This window comes from Symphalangus syndactylus, chromosome 11, assembly GCF_028878055.3.
Source record: "Symphalangus syndactylus isolate Jambi chromosome 11, NHGRI_mSymSyn1-v2.1_pri, whole genome shotgun sequence".
NCBI lineage: Eukaryota > Metazoa > Chordata > Mammalia > Primates > Hylobatidae > Symphalangus > Symphalangus syndactylus.
The window spans coordinates 61,828,260-61,847,459 of record NC_072433.2 but is presented as its reverse complement, the minus strand read 5'-3'; the positions used below and the strand labels follow the sequence as shown (position 1 = coordinate 61,847,459).

The window sequence follows — 19,200 nt, the reverse complement described above, 5'->3', positions numbered from 1 at the left end:
ACTCCCAGGAGGGTAAGAACAGGTGAAAGTCACAGGAGGGGATGCTGTTACTACAGTGGAGAGTAGGGCTCAGCCTCAGCCTATTATGTTACTCAGGTTTTCAGACACTCCATGTGTGGCTCATTAAGCTTCTTTGATTTACCTTTTCACTCTTTTTTTGGCCAGTTTGCTATTTATAAGCACCTATATCCTAAGATACAATTTAGAAATCATAGCAGATAAAAATCATCACCACTAGCTATGTTTCTAGAGGAAGAAATTAGGTGTTTGATGTTTTTAAGTTACCCGTAGGCTGTTGTTTAGTTTTTGTGCTTCTACTCATTCAGAGGGCGAGCTGCCAGGGTCTGACTTACCCAGGGAGGTGCACAGGGCTGCGTACATCGGGGTCTTTCCCCTTCCTGTTCCCCATCTTCACGTGCCACCCAATTCTCCTAAATTTCTTTAGCCAGCCCATTGCTAAAACATGAAACTCTGTAATTTCAGTTCAGTTGGGATACTACCCCTCTCTCAAATACAAATGCTCTTGGGAAAGGCAGTATGTTAAGCTTTTATCAATCATTAAGACATTTGTGGTAGAGTATTTTTTGGCCTGTGTAACCAGTGAAACAGCTTGCCAAAAACAGATTTTATTTCCCCAAGGAGGAAGTAGAGCAAGAGATCCACATCTGTGGTAGGGATTGGGCACTCCAAATCACAATACCTAGAGCTGACAGGGAGAGCACCGTGAGAGGAGGAGAGCATTGTCAGGAGGAGGAAAACGTAACAGGGAGATGGAAGAAGACAATAGCTAATGTTAACTTCGGTATTTTTGCTCATATCCAACCCTGTATGGGAAAACCCTCTCTCTGGCCAGGTTGGCAAGCACTCCACATGATTTGCTCTGACAGACTGCTGGGTGTGTGCCTTTCTGCCTTACAAGCCCTGTGTTACAGATTTTCTGTGACACTGCTTTTACATGTAGTGATGACATACCTTATAATCATCCTCACTGTGGCAACAGACATGCTCAGACTGGCTGTATTAAATCGTTTTAACAGTGTCTGGATTTACAGATGACGAGTGTCGAAGGTTCTTAAGATGCCCCCACTTAATGGAGTAAGACTCAGGATGACTTTCCTTTTGTGTGTTATGCTGCACAGGTGAGACGCTGAGAGGCATGTGGGATGCTGTAGTTTCTAGTTCCGTTTCCTTTTTCCTATTGGGTACAAGTCTTTTATTTGGCTGGGTTAGTTACCTAGGAAACAGCTGCAGGGTACAGATGGATTGGCTGTTTGGGGAATGGAATTACAGGCCCCTTCAAGAGGCAGAAAGACCTGTTGGATAAAACAAAAATTCGTGAATGGCTGAGCTTGTATTTAGTAAGTGTGCAGATACTAAGATAGCTCAACAGTAGAGAACTTATTTAATGCAGTGCGATTTTAAATTTAGCTTGTTTTTAATACATTTAAACTCACTTAATGCTTATGAATTCCACTGCTGCAGGCCATTTTGGGGTTTCCAGTGGAGTGGAAGATGCAGTTCCCTCCTCTGAAAAGCTCATGTCCTGTTTGGGGATAAAAAGAAGCTACCTTAAAGTAAGTGCATGATTGTATGATACAGACTAAATGTGTTAAGGGAATTTAGAAGAAGTAAAAGATCTTGACTGTTAATGTGGGTGATGAGTCTGAAGCTCAAGGAGGTAATTCCTTGAGGTAAAATATTAAATTTGAAGGCCTGGTGAAAGTTTGGGTACTAACAGACCTGGATTTATAAGATTTAATAGTAACAGCACTGTTAGCCTTGCAAATTCCCCCCGTCAGGTTACGGAAAATATATGACTGTGATATAAATGTTGTCAACTTAGAGTCTCACTCAAGAAAATGAACTTTAACAATGTTGACTGACCACTGTTTGCATTAGCTCTAGCATATTTAAGGAAAGTCTATTTTTACTGAATGTGTGAGCATATTAGTTGTTGAATCTCTGACTGCTACTATGCTGAGCACGAGAGACACTCAGTAAAATATTTGTGTATTGGCCAGGCGCGGTGGCTCATGCCTGTAATCCCAGCACTTTGGGAGGCCGAGACGGGCGGATCACGAGGTCAGGAGATCGAGACCATCCTGGCTAACATGGTGAAACCCCGTCTCTACTAAAAATACAAAAAAATTAGCCGGGCGCGGTGGTGGGCGCCTGTAGTCCCAGCAATTCGGGAGGCTGAGGCAGGAGAATGGCGTGAACCCGGGAGGCGGAGCTTGCCGTGAGCCGCGATCGCGCCACTGCACTCCAGCCTGGGTGACAGAGCGAGACTCTATCTCAAAAAAAAAAAAAAATGTGTATTTATTTTCTTATATATAGTATGCCTTCTGTTTGTCGATTAGCATTAGCTTTTTTCCTTCTAGAATAGAGCTGCTATTTGGTTTTGATTTATTGTGATAAGGAATTTGATAAATACAGGACTATAGCTATTCTTTTAAAGCTAAACCATGGTCAGATTATTTGCAGTTTTATAGAAGGTGTTGTTGTAATTTTCATACTTGTTCTGTTTGTAGTCACTTGGTGTGGTGTGCTAGACAGAGGAGGAGGAGAAAAGCAATTCCACTCAATCTACAGGCACAGGAGGTTAAGTTAAATTTCATTTCTAACGCTGAGAGAGTAAGAAAGTCAACATAAGGATACTCAAAGGAGTAGAGGAGAGTTTAGAAGGAGAGTTTAGAAGGAGAGTTCAGTTACGATGTACTGAACCTACAATTTTTAATATTTACCAGCAAAAAATAATCAAATGTAAATCTAAGTTCACTAGATATGTAGTTTCCTTTGTAACTGTACAGACTTTGTATGTTAAATTGAGAAGAAAGTTGCTAATGTAATAATTCATAATATTGCATTTTGTCAGAGGGTCTTTCATTGCCAGCAGTTACATCTTTTATAAATGGAACAGTGACCAGACGAGGATAATTTGTTAGAGGTCTTTTGCTGAATGATCAGGAGTAGTTTCCTGTTAAGAGTTCTTGAGCACTGCTGTGAATGCCTTCTTTATTTCCAAAATTACAAGAAAATGCCTTATCATAAGACACTCCCTCAAGTTTTTTTTTTGTTTTCAAGGAGACTTTCTAGTGTTTTTGTTTAAGAACAGTCATGCAATTCCCTGGTGCCTACTCACCTCTACCAAATCCTCTCTTCTGGTTTCAAGCAATTACCGTGAAACCTAAAAGGTTAGCAATAAATAGTGTGACAATTTTTTTTTACTGATTTACTTCTCTTTGGCCTATGAAGTCAATCAGCTCCAAGTAGAAGGTGGTGTGTGGCATAGTGTGTGGCATTTTTGTGAAGATTTGCATACTTTCTGTCCGGTCTGCCTACCTCCTGCCTGTGACAACCCTATAATTATAATATTGCTTGCACCTGGGCAGGGATCACCAGATGGGTCTAGTTATTAGATGACTTGGGAGGCAAAGTACAGCTTGTTTATTTTCTTCTGTACTTAACAGTTAGCATTTGGGGGAGGACCCCAACTCAATTTTGAGAGAAGAACTGATTTCTTGTTTCATTGTATTTCAACAAGTTGCTTTATTTCTAAAAATATATCAATGGCCAAACTCAAGTTGCAGAAAAGCACCCTCCTTCCAGCAGCCCCACCTAGCCACACGTGCATGTGCACACACAAGTCCAGCCCTGCTCTGTCTTCCCACCAGGGCAGCTTCCCAAAATGCCCTAGGAATTTCACCAGTTCCCTTCACAGAAGACGTTTGTTCATGGCAAGTGCTATGATTTCGAGGTCAATGTCTTTTTTATTTTTGTGTTCATATTGAGAAAATAATGCAGGCCAGGCACAGTGGCTCACACCTGTAATCTCAGCACACTGGAAGGCCAAGGCGGGAAGATCGCTTGAGGCCAGGAGTTCTAGACCAGCCTGGGCAACATAGACCCCATCTCTATAAATAAAAAAATGTAGACCAAAAAAATCCCCCTGAAATGCAAAAATCTATTATATTTCTAATAGCTCCAGAAATTTCCATTCCTATATTTTTGGTAACCTTTCCTATTTGCTGTTGCTCTTGGAAGGGGAAACAAGTAGTTTTTATTGAGAAGTACCATTGTAAACATTCTTCTTATTGGGGAAGAAGATAAAATAATTACTCTGTCACCTTCTAATCTAAGTTTTTATAAATTACCCCAAATTTGATTGGGGGAGGGCCCTTGGGTTTGACATGAGAACATGTTTATGGAAAAATAATGCTTGATGTTTTACAAAAATCACTTTTATTTAAATGGGGAGAGGCACTTTAAGAATTACCTTCATAATTTGCCTTTGTGATTTTCTGTGAAGCATGCCAGCCATGGTTTGGCAGTGCAACACTTGTCAACTCTACAAAAATTGGTGAATATACCAAGTTTGGGACAGAGGGCCCTCCTAGTTTTTCCAACATTTTCTTGAGTTTAATGGAAAACTACTTATATTGTAATATTCTTAGACCTTATACCTTTCATAAACATATTGCTTCTAGCATTTAATCTATTATTTAATTTTATTTCTATATTACAATTAGGCATATTTCAGGTTTGTCTTCAATTTCCTGAAAAGTGATTTTCTTTTCAGCCAAAATGAAGTCATATACAATGAGTCTTGGATCTAGGAATCAAAAAATACCAGTTCTTTCTGCCAGCATGCAGGCTCAGTGAGGGCAGGAACCTCATCCTGTCTGCTGTTACTTCCCTGGAGCCTAGAAAAATACCTGACACAATTACTCAGAAAAGTATTTAATGAATACCTGAGTGAACTGCCTGTTAAGACTTTTCTGAGGTCATTTGTTGTTTTTTTAAGTTCACTTTGTATGTTAAACTAAGTATTACGATGTTATGAACTACAGCAGAATGCTGAAGGGTAGGACTTGGGATTTAAGTGCTTGAATGACCCACAAAGAGATAAATGAGATTTAAGAACCAGAGGGGTGGTGGTGAGGAATATTCCCTGGACAGGCCAAACCCACTAAAGTATTCCCACCATTTGCATCTCCCCAGGAGCACTCACGGTGGGCCTCGTGCGACAGTGTCAAACAATCCATGGACGAGACCGGACGTGCATCCCTCCCCGGCTTCCCCCGGAGTGGGTCACCACACTGTTTTTTATCATCATGGGAATCATTTCATTGACTGTCACATGTGGTTTGCTGGTGGCTTCCCACTGGCGAAGAGAAGCTACAAAATATGCTCGATGGATAGCATTCACTGGAAGTAAGTAACCTGTGCTTACTAAATTTGTCTAGAAGGCACCCACCCACACTGGTATTTTTATGAAGATAATCAAGAATCAGTAATAAGGACTTCATAATCATCAAAGAGCACCACTTGTGTATGGCCGTGAGATAGACTCTACATAGTCCCATCATTTCTTCAAAACTCTTTCTGCAAGACCAGGACATCCACAACTTTAATCACTTTGTATGAAATGCTATTTTAATGAATTTTATTTTTGCTCAGATTGTGACATAAGTGTTCCAGGTTTGTGACTCAGAGTTACCAGTAGCCTGAGTCTTTTCCTCTTCTTGAAGCTATTGGTATCATCTATCAAAATAAATATAGAACAAATACATAAAAATATAAATTAGATGAAGGTGGCAATATTTTTTTAATATTGATTTTGAGTTTCTGCTGTATGTTGTAACCATTGAAAAATCAACACATTTTGTATATTTAATAATTGTTTATCAATATTTCTTACTCCATTAAGCTCTGCCCAAGGGTATAAGTTTATATATTACACATTCTCTTGTACTTTGCAAAACTGGTTTAATTTCAAACACATCAGAGACTTATCTCAAGTTAAACAGAAGAAACAAAAATGCACAAAGAAAAGACATTTCTGCAATTCTGCTTTCGTGCTTCTTTCTCTCCAAAGCAATTTTGCACCCCAGGGGATATTTAACAATATCTGAAAACATTTTTGGTAGTCACAACTAGGGGGTTGCTGGTGGGTAGAGGCAGGGAGGCTGCTAAACATCCTACAAATACATAGGACGGCCCCCCACAACAAAGAATTGCCTGGTTCCAAGTAGCAGTAGAGCCACTGTTTAGAAATCCTGCTATGAAGAAACAGGAGAGGCCGGGCGCAGTGGCTCACGCCTGTAATCCCAGCACTTTGGAAGGCCGAGGCGGGCGGATCACAAGGTCAGGAGATCGAGACTATCCTGGCTAACACAGTGAAACCCCGTCTCTACTAAAAATACAAAATATTAGCCGGGCGAGGTGGCGCGCGCCTGTAGTCCCAGCTACTCGGAAGGCTGAGGCAGGAGAATGGCGTGAACCCCGGGGGGCGGAGCCTGCAGTGAGCCGAGATCGCGCCACTGCACTCCAGCCTGGGCGACAGCGAGACTCTGTCTCAAAAAAAAAAAAAAAAAAAGAAACAGGAGAACAATACCTATGCAAATGAGACTTTTAATTCAGTGCCTTAAAATCTCAGGTTTGCATACATTTTTAAAAATAAATAGAACAGCTGACTTTCTCGATATTTTCATTTAGAACGCATATAATTGGGATAAGGGATAATCCCATGTATCCCTATTAATGTTAAAACTCAGTTTATCCTAAAAGGCTGCAGGAGAGTGATATACCTTCATGAGCCTCTGTTTCTTCCTGTATTCTCTGAAATTGATACTCTTTAATGTGTAGGTTTCTGGCTCTGTTTATCTATATTGCCCTTAATTTTTAAATTTACATCAAGTTGCCTTTTATATAAAAAAGGTTCTCCATCCTTGTTAAGCAGAGTGAAACAAGTTGGTGACCTTTCCCCTGTCAAACAGACCTCCTGAGACAATTCTTTTCTGGAGAGAGGGTCCAGAAGCAATCGTAGAAACAGTGCGGCTAAAGTTAAGGATATTGATGAGAAATTTAAAGAGAATCTGCTTCTTTATCTTTTACTCACAGATTCACTAATCCAGATAGAAATCACTCTTCAAGGAGTAAAATAATATCAAAGAAGGATTTAGTTTCTGGATTTAGTTGAAATTTGGGAATCATATGCCTTGAATACCAAAAACCTAAAATATGATTTAGCAAGGTAGTGCGAGTCGAAACGTTAAATGCTCTCATGAGCTATAGATTCTTATGACCCAATAAAGGGAAAGAACTAGGATTATCTTTGTTTTCCATTCCCCTTAAACAGAGAATATTTAAGTATGTGTAGTTGCCCCCAAATGCAATGTATTTTTTCCTTTATTTTTTAAATAATTTAACTTTTTGAAATAATATGTGCATATGATGCATAATTCAAAATCTGTGAAAGGGTAAACATGTGAAATCATATTTGGCCCTGTCACCCAGCCATCCCATTAACCCCTTTCCTGGAGGCAACCATTTTTACCAGTTTCTGGGGTTTCCTACTAGAGGTATTCAATGCATAGAAACATATCTATTATGTATGTGTTCCATACATACATATTTATGTAAAATTCTTTCTACTATTCTGTATCTTTGTTTTTAAACTTCATATATCTTTGAGTTAATTGCATTTAAGCAAGCATGGAGCTGCCTTGCTTTTAGCTTCCTTAAATACATTGTTTTTGGTACCAGAACGAGTGGCTGGGGTGGCAGTTCTGAGAGGGATTGGGCGCCCCCTAGTGTTTCCACTCCGCCCCTGAAAAATGTACTTTATTATACGTATTTCTATTCCAGTTAAGCTATAGTTTTCATAATAATGCGAGGGTGATATCTTCTGATGGCCGTGCACAGTGGGGAAATATGTCTCAGAGAAGAGCCTCCACATGATGGGGGTTCCCTATGGGGGCAAGAGAAACCAAGATGAGTCGTCATGTTCTTCAAGTCTGGCCCTTGTTCTTTCCTTTGCCACCCTGATTTCCACCCTCATCTACCAGTGCACCTGATTTCTGACTCTCGCCACCAAGAAATCTGTGCCATGGAGGATGTGAAATTGTGTCTTTACAAACTTGTTTAGGATCCAAAGCTCAGCCTTCAAAGGTTGATATTATCAGCATTAATAATATTTTAAGATCTAAAGTAACTTAATAGTTCACAATAGCTTAAAAGAAAAACTCATCCACCTGCATTAAATCTGCTCCCAGGAAGTATAGAGAACCTGCTTCCTTGGATTTAAAACTAAGGTTAAACAGGACTTCATTGTTCCCTTAAAATTTAAGCCTTTTCTAACAAATTTGGAAAATATTTAACTCTTGAAAATGTTAAACTCTATAGTTGCAAAATGATTACTCCACTATAAAGGATAGATCTTTTTTACAGTAGAAAATAGGAAATGATAGGAACAAAGTTGGCATGTCAACACAATGAACAAATTTAACATCTGCGTATTCCTAAAGTACTTTTCTAAATTACTTGTTTCTTGAGATTAGTCAACATTAAGAAAAAAATTGTTTTACAACAATAATTTTGCCCCATTGGTTTTTTAATTAGATTGTTTATAGTTACCTAAATTGTCATTTCATTTTACTCACCAGACCATATTAAGCCGTAGAACCATTAGAAATTGGTGACAGACAACACTGATAAGTGGGCATTGGCAGCACTAATAGTTATTTGTTGCTGACTATGCAACAAAAAAGCTAAAAGCTTTAAAGCGTAATGCCTGAATTTTTCATTTGTTCTATAGTAGGTATCTAAAAAAATCCAAGTTTGCTTATGTAATATTATTTGGTGTGGTCATTTGCCCAAAATGAAATAAGCTGTAAGTTTGTATAATATAAAATAATCTACCTAAATGGTGCAAGTAAGAGTGCTGTTGTTTCTTAAGCTGATGTATTACTTAAGCAAATGTTATTTTTCATTGTATTGCTGGAGTTATTCCTTCTGAAAGGGGTTCCTAATCGGCTTTTTTAAAACTCTGAAAGTTTTGTTGATTGGTTAAGACACAAAAAAATGTAGAGACGAGCGTCAGCTGAAATGTTTATCCAGGACTCTGTTAGTATTGCTGGGGGATAGTTTTCACCTGGAGGTGAAAACGCATTCAGTTAATAATGGAAGGTCCAACTCTTCATGTACAGTGACTAGTAATCTGTCTTCACATTACACTGAAGAAGTATTTCTGCCTCTAGAGAAAGTTGAAGGACAATGAACATTTGAGCAATACGCTTTCAAAAAGCAAAAATATTTTCTTGGAAAAGCTAGCCTATCTGTAAAAATAGTTTGTGTTCACTAAGAAGACCATTTCTTTGGTAGCACAGGGGAGCAGGCCATTTGCTGAAACACTGGACTGTGGAATCACTTTTACTCGGACGCTGGGTTTTCTGACATCCTTTTAAAAACATTTTAACAAATAATATACTCCTTTGTGTTTACATGCAAAACTCAAAGAAGGTTACCTATCCTCCCTGGCTTTAACCTACCTCTCTGGGTATTCAGAAACCAGACAGAGATTTTATTTTTTGGAATATTATCCATGATAAGAGATAACCACTGTGACACTTTACTAATCCCAGAGATCTGAGGTTCTTTCTACTAACTGGTTTTATTTTATTTTTATTTATTTATTTTTGTATTGAGATAGAGTCTCAGTCTGTCACCCAGGCTGGAGTGCAGTGGCACAGTCTCGGCTCACTGCAACCTCCACCACCCAAGTTCAAGTGATTCTCCTGCCTCAGCCTCCTGAGTAGCTGGGATTACAGGCTTGCACTTCTACACCTGACTAATTTTTGTATTATTAGTAGAAATGGGGTTTCACCATGTTGGCCAGGCTGGTCTCAAACTCATGACCTCGGGTGATCCGCCCGCCTTGGCCCCCCAAAGTGCTGGGATTACAGACATGAGCCACCATGCCTGGCCTCTACTAGCTGATTTTAAATCAGAGTAAGATAAGTGATGCTTATTTGTATGTACCTTTTCTCCAATTCCTTCTCACTAACACTGAGAGGAACAGAGAATTGTCAGAATAGTAACTATTGTGATAATGGTATGCAGCACTCATTCAGCACTTACTGTTACCTGGCACTGTGCCAGGGACTAGACATTATTTTATTTATCCTTCTAGTATTTCCCCCATTTTCAGAAGGGAACCAGAGGCTTAAGATTACACAGCTAGTAGGCAATAGAGCTGGAATTGAGCCCCTATTTGACTCTAGCTAGTGCCCTTAATTACTATTGTAAATGGCTAGGAATCGTATTTGTGAGGATTTGGTAGGTTTCGAGAAGGACTTTCTTAATCCTGATATTCAGAATTGTCCTAAAACTTACATAAAAGGCTAACTTAGGTTTTACTGTATTGTTAGGCTTCGGGGATACTATGTGACCTGTAATATATACAAATTTTTAACTAGTGGCCCATGTTTTAACAGGTTTGGCCAGCCCTTCTTATAAGCTACCTTTGTGCCAAATTTTCATTGTTTTTTGAAATCACCAAACCGTGTTACTAATGTTGTGTTTTGGTTTGTTTTACAGTGATCCTTTTCTGTATGGCTGCCCTAATATTTCCAATAGGATTTTACATCAATGAAGTCGGAGGTCAACCTTATAAATTACCCAACAACACAGTAGTTGGGTCATCATATGTACTTTTTGTCTTATCAATTTTCTTTACAATAGTAGGACTTCTATTTGCTGGCAAAGTTTGTTTACCAGGCTGATGAATGTCTAAATTGCTTGACTCTTATTATTTTTTATTTTATTTTTTTATTTTTGGAGGGTGGAGAGGACAAAGGCGAGGCATCTGAGCAGCCCTCTCATGGGAAGATGCTCAGATGAAACTGATGCTGAGAAGGAAAAAAATGCTTTGATTTGTTCTCACTATGCACTTTGGATTTAAAAAAAAAAAAAAAAAAGGAGAGCCTTTTCCATAACCAAATACAGACAATATTGACTAAATCTCCTGAGCATATTCAGGCAGTCAGGTCTGCACTGTGATAGCAACCTAGAGAAGGAGAATGCTTTATACCGAAAAGCATGTGGCCCTTTGTGACTCTGTTGTTCCGTTTTTAATGTCTAATGATTCATTAGAGGAAAAAAAAAAAGTCTAAGTATTTATGTATCATGGTGGACCAGAGGGATGCAAGAGAAGTTCATGTGGGGCTGGCCTCACCTCCTAAGAAATTAGTGTTCACAACTTCCTTGTAATAGTTTGAGCCTTTGGCACCAGAATGGATTGCCGTTGCATTACTGCACCAAGAAGCCAATAGATCAAAACTTGTTTGCTAAAATGTATGTAAAAATTCTGAAATTCCCTCTCTCTGTGTACAAAAAAAAAAAAAATCAAACACTAAGACACATGTTTTGGGTGGGTGGGTGGGGGAAATCTTCCTTATATTTATATAAATATATATAATATATATATTTTGCTGATGCAGTATACAGTGTGTATATATGTATGTGTGTGTGTGTATGTGTGTGTAAATTTATATACACACACATGCAAACAGTTCCTGGAAGAGAATTCTGAATGCTTTGCTAGCAAAACACTGTGGTGTGCAAACCTAGAACCCAATAGAAAAAAAAGCCATTTATCTGAAGGCTGCATAGTGGAGAGAGTCTTCAGTTTACCTCATTCTTTGTAGCAGCCCTTGATTTTAACAGGTTTTTGTAATAGGTACAAACAATCTCATACCTTTCTAGGTGCGATTTTAAGTTAAGCTAAAAATTATTTGTAGGGTTAATTTATTTGTATATGATAGTAGAAGGTAAGATCATGTCAAACCTTATAATTTGGGGAATCTGACACTATTTAAATTATTGGCAACTGTTGTCTGTTGTACAGAAATTCTTTTTCTACTGGCTCAGTCTGTTACATTAATAATGCATTTTATATGTTCAGGCACACAACTTTACATGAATACAAAGTTCACTAGTAAATATCTGGCTATTTTGGCTATTTACAACACTAATTTCATTATTTTCATCTGTAAGCATTATTAATACATCTTTACCAAAACCTGAGCAATACAATATTTTCTTTATATGTTATATGCCTTTGTTTGCTAAAAGCTAATATTTTTGCATTTACTTTAAAGGGCTGTACTAAACCCACAGCTTTAAGTTCTTCCCTAAAAGAAGCATTGCAGCTAACCCTTGAACTCACAGTTTTAAAATACAGTATTTCTCTTCTCCACATCTCCATGCCTTCTCATCAATGCTTGTTTTTCCTGGTGAACACTATAGATAATCTCCTGTTTGAAATGTGGGACAGGGTGTTTCATGGCAGTGGAGCTAAGTTTCTCCTCTTCATAGTGAACTGGTGACCCAAATGTCCCTGTCATTTATAGTGAACTGGTGACCCAAATGACTCCCTGTCAGTAGAGTCCCATGTGGCCCATGCTTCACACAAGCAGAAATGAATGCACTGTTTTTTAAGAGCTAGATTATCAGTTCTAGAATGATTACTTCAAAGATGGGAGCTACCTCCTCAGATATTCACACTATGAAATGGAGGTGCTTGATGTGTTTCACACTGGCTTGTTTGACAGTCTTCTATCTTACTGTTAATTCAGCAGTATTTTATTGTGAAAGAAAACCCCAGTGTTTGAGCTCACTCAGGAACTGGGGAGAGAGATGGACCACCACTGTGGTGCATTTCTTAAGTGTTCTGGGAGAATGTCATACTTTTCCTTCCCAGAGTAAAAGAAACCTTCGGGAGATCCTGAGGGAGACTGTTTTTCCCCAAGTATGATGATGTCTAGTCAAGTCTAAGAATACCACTGGCCATGTTCTATGGACATTTGGGATTGCAGTTGCTATTCTGATTTGATTGGTCCTCAGTCAAATGGATCACTTTGAAGGAAAGCTTTGGTTGTCACCGTTATATACCACTGAGATAAAGTGTTAGCAAAGTATGATTCAAATTAACTTATGACCAAGAGCTTTTCTCTTCCAAAAGATGAATTGTACTGTAAATAGTTTCTCAAAATATTTTTAACTGGATCATGAGCATGGGGAGAGAAAGTTTCTCAGCTGCTAAGAATTTCCCCACTGTTTACTTCTTTCACTTATGGTGGTATTGCATTTAAGGTTACAAAATTTAAGGTTTTATTTGTATCTGTTACCCAAACCATTAAATTGTCTTTAATTTCATCATTGTCTTGGAGGTCCAGTGCATACAGGGCTGATGGGGGAAAACTCCCTCTAGCCAGTCAGCACTCTAACCCAGGATTAAACCATCCCATCAAGTAGTATGTGAAGTCAAGTCTTTGTACTCTGGCAGACCAGACATTGAAATGGACTCACATTCATATAAATTTCTATAAATCCTATAAGTGAAAAGATAGACAACTGTCAGCAGTTGCTTTTAAAAAAGGTCACTATAATAAGTACTATATAGTACAGTATTAATTTATAGCAGGAAATCATATCTTGTAAACTGTATATAAAACACTGTTTTATGGTGCAATCATTTGTCAAACTTTTGTCTGTTACATTGTTTTTAGAGTGTGTGCATTCTTCTCATACCTAAGAATATCACTGTAAAATCTGCTGAAAACTATTTTTAGGTTTTATTTGCACAAGACTGAATTAGTTTGAAATTTTTGGAAGCTCCTATTGAACATGCCTAAACATCTGTAAACATGAAAAATCTTCAATTTATTAAAAGCAAACATTTCAGTATGATTCTTTCCAAAGGTAATCCATGTTCTGTGTTGTTAATGTGCGTATGTAATTTTTCTGACTCTTCCACGTCTTATAAACCTATTTTCTGTTTCATTTGTTTTGTTTTTGAAGGATGGCTGTTTTTTCTTTTTAATGTTCTAGATGACCAAAACACTATTGGTTTTTACCCTTTTGCCTAAAGCTTTGATATCCCCACTTGATGTTCTGTGAATTCACTGTTTAATCTATTAAGTGAAATAATAAATAGTCCTGGTGACAATCTGTTGATTTAGAGGAAAAGCCCTGAAAAATACAGTATTGGAAACTAACTTTGCATATGCTGTTAGCTATTATTTTGCATCATGGGCTTCATGGGAAGAACATGTTGCATTTATTTTGTCTTTATTAAAAGACTACTAGCCACAAGTTACTCTGATTACTCTGAGTAACTGTTTTATCAACCCACTTGATCTTTAAAAAATTAAATTTACATTCACAATTCAAAACAGTAAGCTGTCTTTCAGAAAATTTTTGAAGGATAAAAACATGAAGGAAAAAAGTGGCCCGTGTAGGTAGGATTCCCTACACAGTACTTTTAGTTGTATCACCTCAAGAGATTTTGAAGTTTGTGATCAAGGTCTGTATATTATCCCAAACTTTATTAAGAATTGTTTTCTAATTGGTTATAACATTTTTCAATTAATAGTTTCAAAACAAATTGTTAATACAGCTGTATAAAATGAACATAATTTTCCTCACTTGTATTTTTGTTATTGAGCAAGTTTATCAAAATAAATTGTCTACTAAAGAAACTAAAAAGGCTTCTATTACTTTGAAATAAGCTTCATTTAAAAAATTGATTTCTTATAGAGGTTTCACATATTCACAAGTGCCACTTCCATGCCTCTTGGGTTGGTTTTTTGTTGTTGGCATTGGGGGGTGAGGGCGGTCCTTCCCTATCTTCTTCCACTCCCACTCTTTGCTCACTGCTAGAGAAGAGATGCCATTAACATTCCAGGACATGGATTAGGCCACGATTACCAATAAGAGTCACTCAGCAATAAAAGACCACATACATGTGGCTTTCCCTTCTGCATCATGCTTCCATGAGCTAGGAGAGAGAAACCAAGCCAAAGCCCTCAAGCCAACTATCTTTCTCTTCTTTCTTCCTTGCACATAGACCCAAGTCCATCTTTGCTTCAGTCTTCTGTTTCTACTTTACTCCAGGCCAAAAGATCTTAGCTTTTAAAATCTTAAAGTATGGGCTGGAGGAGCAAATACAGAGGCCTTTGGGCCCTGTCACAGCTTAACTATAGCTCTCTCTGGGGGTGTCAAGATTAGCCCAACTGAATAATAATAATAAAATATTTACAGTTTGCTGCTGATTCTTCCTTGTGTGGCCTTTTGAGGAGCCTCCTGGGGAATTGGAGGATTAAGACATGGTAAGATTTAGATGTTCTTGGGTTCTAAGATTGAGGGGTTTCCTTGGAGGTTAGACTTGAAGTGCTATGTCTGGGAAAGTTCCAGGCAAATTAGGATGAGTTGGTTACCCTACCCTATCTTCACACCATCTAAATCTTCTCCTGATTTGTAACACAGATTAGAGGTTTTTTGAGGGTTATTTTCTATAAACATTAATAAATGTTTATAGAAACTGGAATGTTTATAGAAACAACTGGAAATTGTAATGGTAGATTTATGCTGAGCTGCTATGGTGGAGGGGACGCTTTTTCTATTTGGTAATACCTTAGGAAAAGGTAACACAGTGGCTTTAAAAACAATAACATGGGTTCAAAAATACCTTATTTTGATTTATTCTTCTATCATCTCTATTCTAGCCACTAGGAGAAGATTATAGGAAAAACACCAAGACTAGAGGACTCTGGGTTCCTTTTATGCAAAGTCAACTCTTCTGGGTCACAGTTACCCAGCAACAAAAATAAAGGTAGTTATTTATAAATGGTATTAAAGATAGAAAGCACAATGTATATTTTTTAAGAGTTTTGGTTCTTTTCCCAGGAGAAGAAAACACTGTGGGTTGGTATTTTCAAGCACATTCAAGGGTTTTACAAATCAGCCCCAGTTCTAGTCACACACAATCTAAGACCACCCAAGATAACATTTCAAGAAGAGATTTTTCACAAGACTAAAATTTCAGTGCTGGATGAAATGTCAAAGAGCATGTCCAGTGTTTTCACTTTTCAGGTGAAGAAATCGAGGCCTCAGACTTTTCCAAAGTCACTCAACTAGATATCAGCAGAGCACTCGACATCGGAAAGAATGTCTTTGACATGTGGGCCTTGGACTTAAGACCAACATTCATATTCTGTAGCCATTGAACCAGTCTTCCCTCAACTGGTCTCCATTCACTCTGATCTATCCAAATCAATTCTGCCAAGATACTCGTAACACAAAAGAAAGCATATTATTTCCGTGTTCACATTTCTGTCATTCCCACTGTCTACAGAATGAAATCCAAACTCCTTTAGCATAGCGTTGACGAGCTTTCATGATCTGGCTTCAAGCTCTCTGTTCAGTCATTTCCCACCTCTCTCTCTCTTCACTTCTTACAACCAGCCCATTCTCCATTCTACATTCACTACAACCTGCTCCCTTCCCTGGCTGTGTCTGTACCACCTCCTCTCAGTTTTAAAGTCCTCCCATATTTGAAATATATCTAATCTTTTGTGCTTTGTGTCTCTCTTGCTTATGCTTCTGTACCAGAACTTGCTAAACAGGCATAGACTGCCTAGATTAAATCTCAATTCCACCATTCCAGTTGTGTGACCCTTAGTAAATCATGTAACTTATGTGTGAGCCTTGGTTTTTTCATCTGTAGAATGGGACTAATAATATTACCCACCTAATAGGGCTACTGTTGGTTTAAAGGAGATAAGGTTCCAAGCACATAGTAAGCATTCAAATGTTAGTTGCTGATATTGTCATTAGTAAGTGCTTTTGTATAACTATATAAACTGTTGAATGCAAAGAATATGGCTTCCTCATTGTGTACTCCCTAGAGACCTGGCACAGTGCTTTACACACTGAATTATGAAAATTAAAGTTGGGGCTAGGTGATAAAGAAAAATTATGAAACCATATTTCCTGGAGATTTGAAAGACAGAGTCATCGATCTGCCAGGTTTGTTTCAGTGAACTTCTTCCTGAAGGCAGAGGCTTGCCTAAATCAGCCTTTATAAGGATGGTTACTTTATTAATAAGTATTTGGCTATATAATATGTCAGTTCCATTGACTTCCTTAGAATTTCCCTATGGACTCCAGATCCTATACTACTGAACTCACAGGGCTATAACACTGATACTATACAGAGAGGACCAGGACAATGCCAGCACCCTGTTGATCCTGAGTGAACTCTGGAGGCCTCTTCAAGCTTGTGGGTTCTCTGCTGCCTTGAAGCCATCCATCCATTTGATATGTTTTGCAAAGACTTGGTCCTGCCAAGATGGTTTTAATCATTTCTGCTAAAAGGAATGGACTCGAGGATTTGATCTCATTTTAGATGCAGTTGTCCTCAACTGGCCATTTTATGGCACTTTAGTAAATATGGCCAGTGTATTTGGTCACTATTAAATCAATCCCCATTCATTATCTGTCAGGGCAAGTCAGTGAAGTAAATACTATGTTCTGACCGCTGGCACTCTTTCTCATGTTGTTTAAATATTTAATATTGTCTAAGGCAATTCAAGTATTTTCTTAAATAAAAAATATGAAAACTCATTCTTTTCCATTCCTTTGTTTTCTATGACAAATGCAAAGAAGTTGAAGAATCAAAATCCTTTACATTTTCCATAATAAATTGCTCTTTAAAAACTCACATATCTAAGAAGGCTTTTGACTACTTCATCTTCTAAATGTTTTACTAAGGTAGGTAGTAAGAGGCAAAATGAACTTGTTTGGTGCAGTCCTACCCTTACATGCACCACTCCAGTACTTTACCTAATTTCTGCCTTCACGGTTATCAGGAACTTTTTCCTGCCTTAAGTGCTATTGTGGAGAAAGAAATTATGACCCTGAACTGGGACACAAATTTTCTTTTTACAATAACATATATCTGTAGATTTTTTTAAAAAAACACAAAAATAATATAGGAAACAAAAAGTTCCCTCCTCCACAATCTACCTTCCAGAGATAACCACTGTTAACAGTTTATTGGGTATTTTAACAGACATTTTACTGATCAGTTTAACAAAAGCAAGATATTATCTATACTTGCCACTGCTTTTTTTTTTTTTTTTTTTTTTTTTTTTTTTTTTTTCCTGAGACAGGGTCTTGCTCTGTCACCCAGACTGGAGTAAGTGCAATGGCACAATCCTAGCTTATTGCAGCCTCAAATTCCTGGGCTCAAGCGATTCACCCACCTCAGCCTCCCAAGTAGCTGGGACTACAGGTGCATGCCACCACGGCCTGCTAACTAAAAAAAAATTTTTTTTTGTAGAGATGGGGGTCTCAGTATGTTGACCAGGGTCATCTCCCAGTCTCCTCCTGCCTTGGCCTCCCAAAGTGCTGGGAGCCACCATGCCCAGTGGCTTGCTTTTTTGACTTAATTTGTGATGCAGATTTTTCTGTCAGTAAATATAGAGCTTCCTCATTTTAAATGCATAGTATTCCATTTGATACATATCAAATATGTGTCTTCCCGTTTTGATGTACGTTGAGATTGCTTCCAGATTTTTGTTATTGCAGATAATGCTGCTGTGAACTTAGGCCTTGGATAACAAGAACTTCTCAAATGTCATAATAACCTGACATTCTAACTGAAGCGTATCAACTATTAAAGGAATTCCTATTTTCAAAAGCACTGTGGCTAAATAATAGCAGCATTCTCTACGTTTAGAGAAGGAAACTAACAGTAAATTCATGTGTTATGTGCTTTCCCATATGTCATCTTAATCCTCTACCTGTGAAGTACGGGGTGGTGTTTTATAGACTACAAAACCGAGGATCAAAAGGCTGAACACCTTACTCCAGGTTCTGTAACTAGCAACTGGTGAATCTGGGTTTCACAGCCAGGCTCCCTGACTTCAGATCTAGGACTCCTGCTGTCCTGCGTTGCCAGTGTGGCTGATCTAAAGGGAATAAAAATAACTTGTCCCGCTTGCATGATTCCTTGGCTCAAACATGAGCAGCTAAATCTATGGTTTGCTTCTTCTGGATGTGGAATGCAAACAACCATAAAAGGTGGTCCCTATTTAGAAACACTTTCCACTTTGTTGAGAGAAAAAAAAATGTAAGAAAAACTTCCCACTTATTAAGTTGTTTGTGTCTAATCTTCCATCATTCCCCTCTCATTGTTGAACTTTCTCTTTGTAATCATTGTTCACCGGTTTTTGGGTTTGGTTTGGTTTTTGGCTGCTCACTGCAGCCTCGACCTCCTGGGCCACCATCTTCCCACCTCAGCTTCCCAAGTAGCTGGGACCACAGGCACACACCACCATTTCTGGCTAATTTTAAAATTTTTTGTAGAGACGGGGTCTCACTTTGTTGCCCAGACTGGTCCTGAACTCCTGGCCTCAAGCAGTCCTCCAGCCTCGACCTCCAAATGTGCTGGGATTACAGACATGAGCCACCATGCCCCAGCCCATTGGTATTTTATAGTGCCGACTTCCTTGATGGATGAATCTAGATGAGGGCATTGATTTTATTGGGGCCCTTTCAGGATTCCAGCAC

General features: G+C 38.3%; 1 protein-coding gene and 1 long non-coding RNA gene across 3 annotated transcripts in view; one reads left to right on the top strand and one right to left on the bottom strand.

Annotated features, from left to right (window-relative positions):
- MOSMO (modulator of smoothened) overlaps positions 1 to 17,250 on the top strand; it is an 83,109-nt gene extending 65,859 nt beyond the window's left edge. The window contains exons 2-3 of the mRNA XM_055299105.2: positions 5,002 to 5,214; positions 10,381 to 17,250. Of these exons, the coding sequence (XP_055155080.1) occupies positions 5,002 to 5,214; positions 10,381 to 10,565 (398 nt within the window). The 3' untranslated portion in view covers positions 10,566 to 17,250. The remainder of the gene's footprint in view (positions 1 to 5,001; positions 5,215 to 10,380) is intronic.
- The window catches only part of LOC129493215 (uncharacterized), a 52,426-nt gene that overhangs the window by 30,800 nt on the left and 2,426 nt on the right, over positions 1 to 19,200 (bottom strand). The window contains exons 3-4 of one of the 2 annotated variants that reach the window (XR_008661078.2): positions 1,455 to 1,543; positions 973 to 1,313 (exon numbers count right to left, since the gene is read on the bottom strand). This is a non-coding gene — a long non-coding RNA (uncharacterized lncRNA). The remainder of the gene's footprint in view (positions 1 to 972; positions 1,314 to 1,454; positions 1,544 to 19,200) is intronic. The other variant, XR_008661077.2, reaches the window with a different exon arrangement.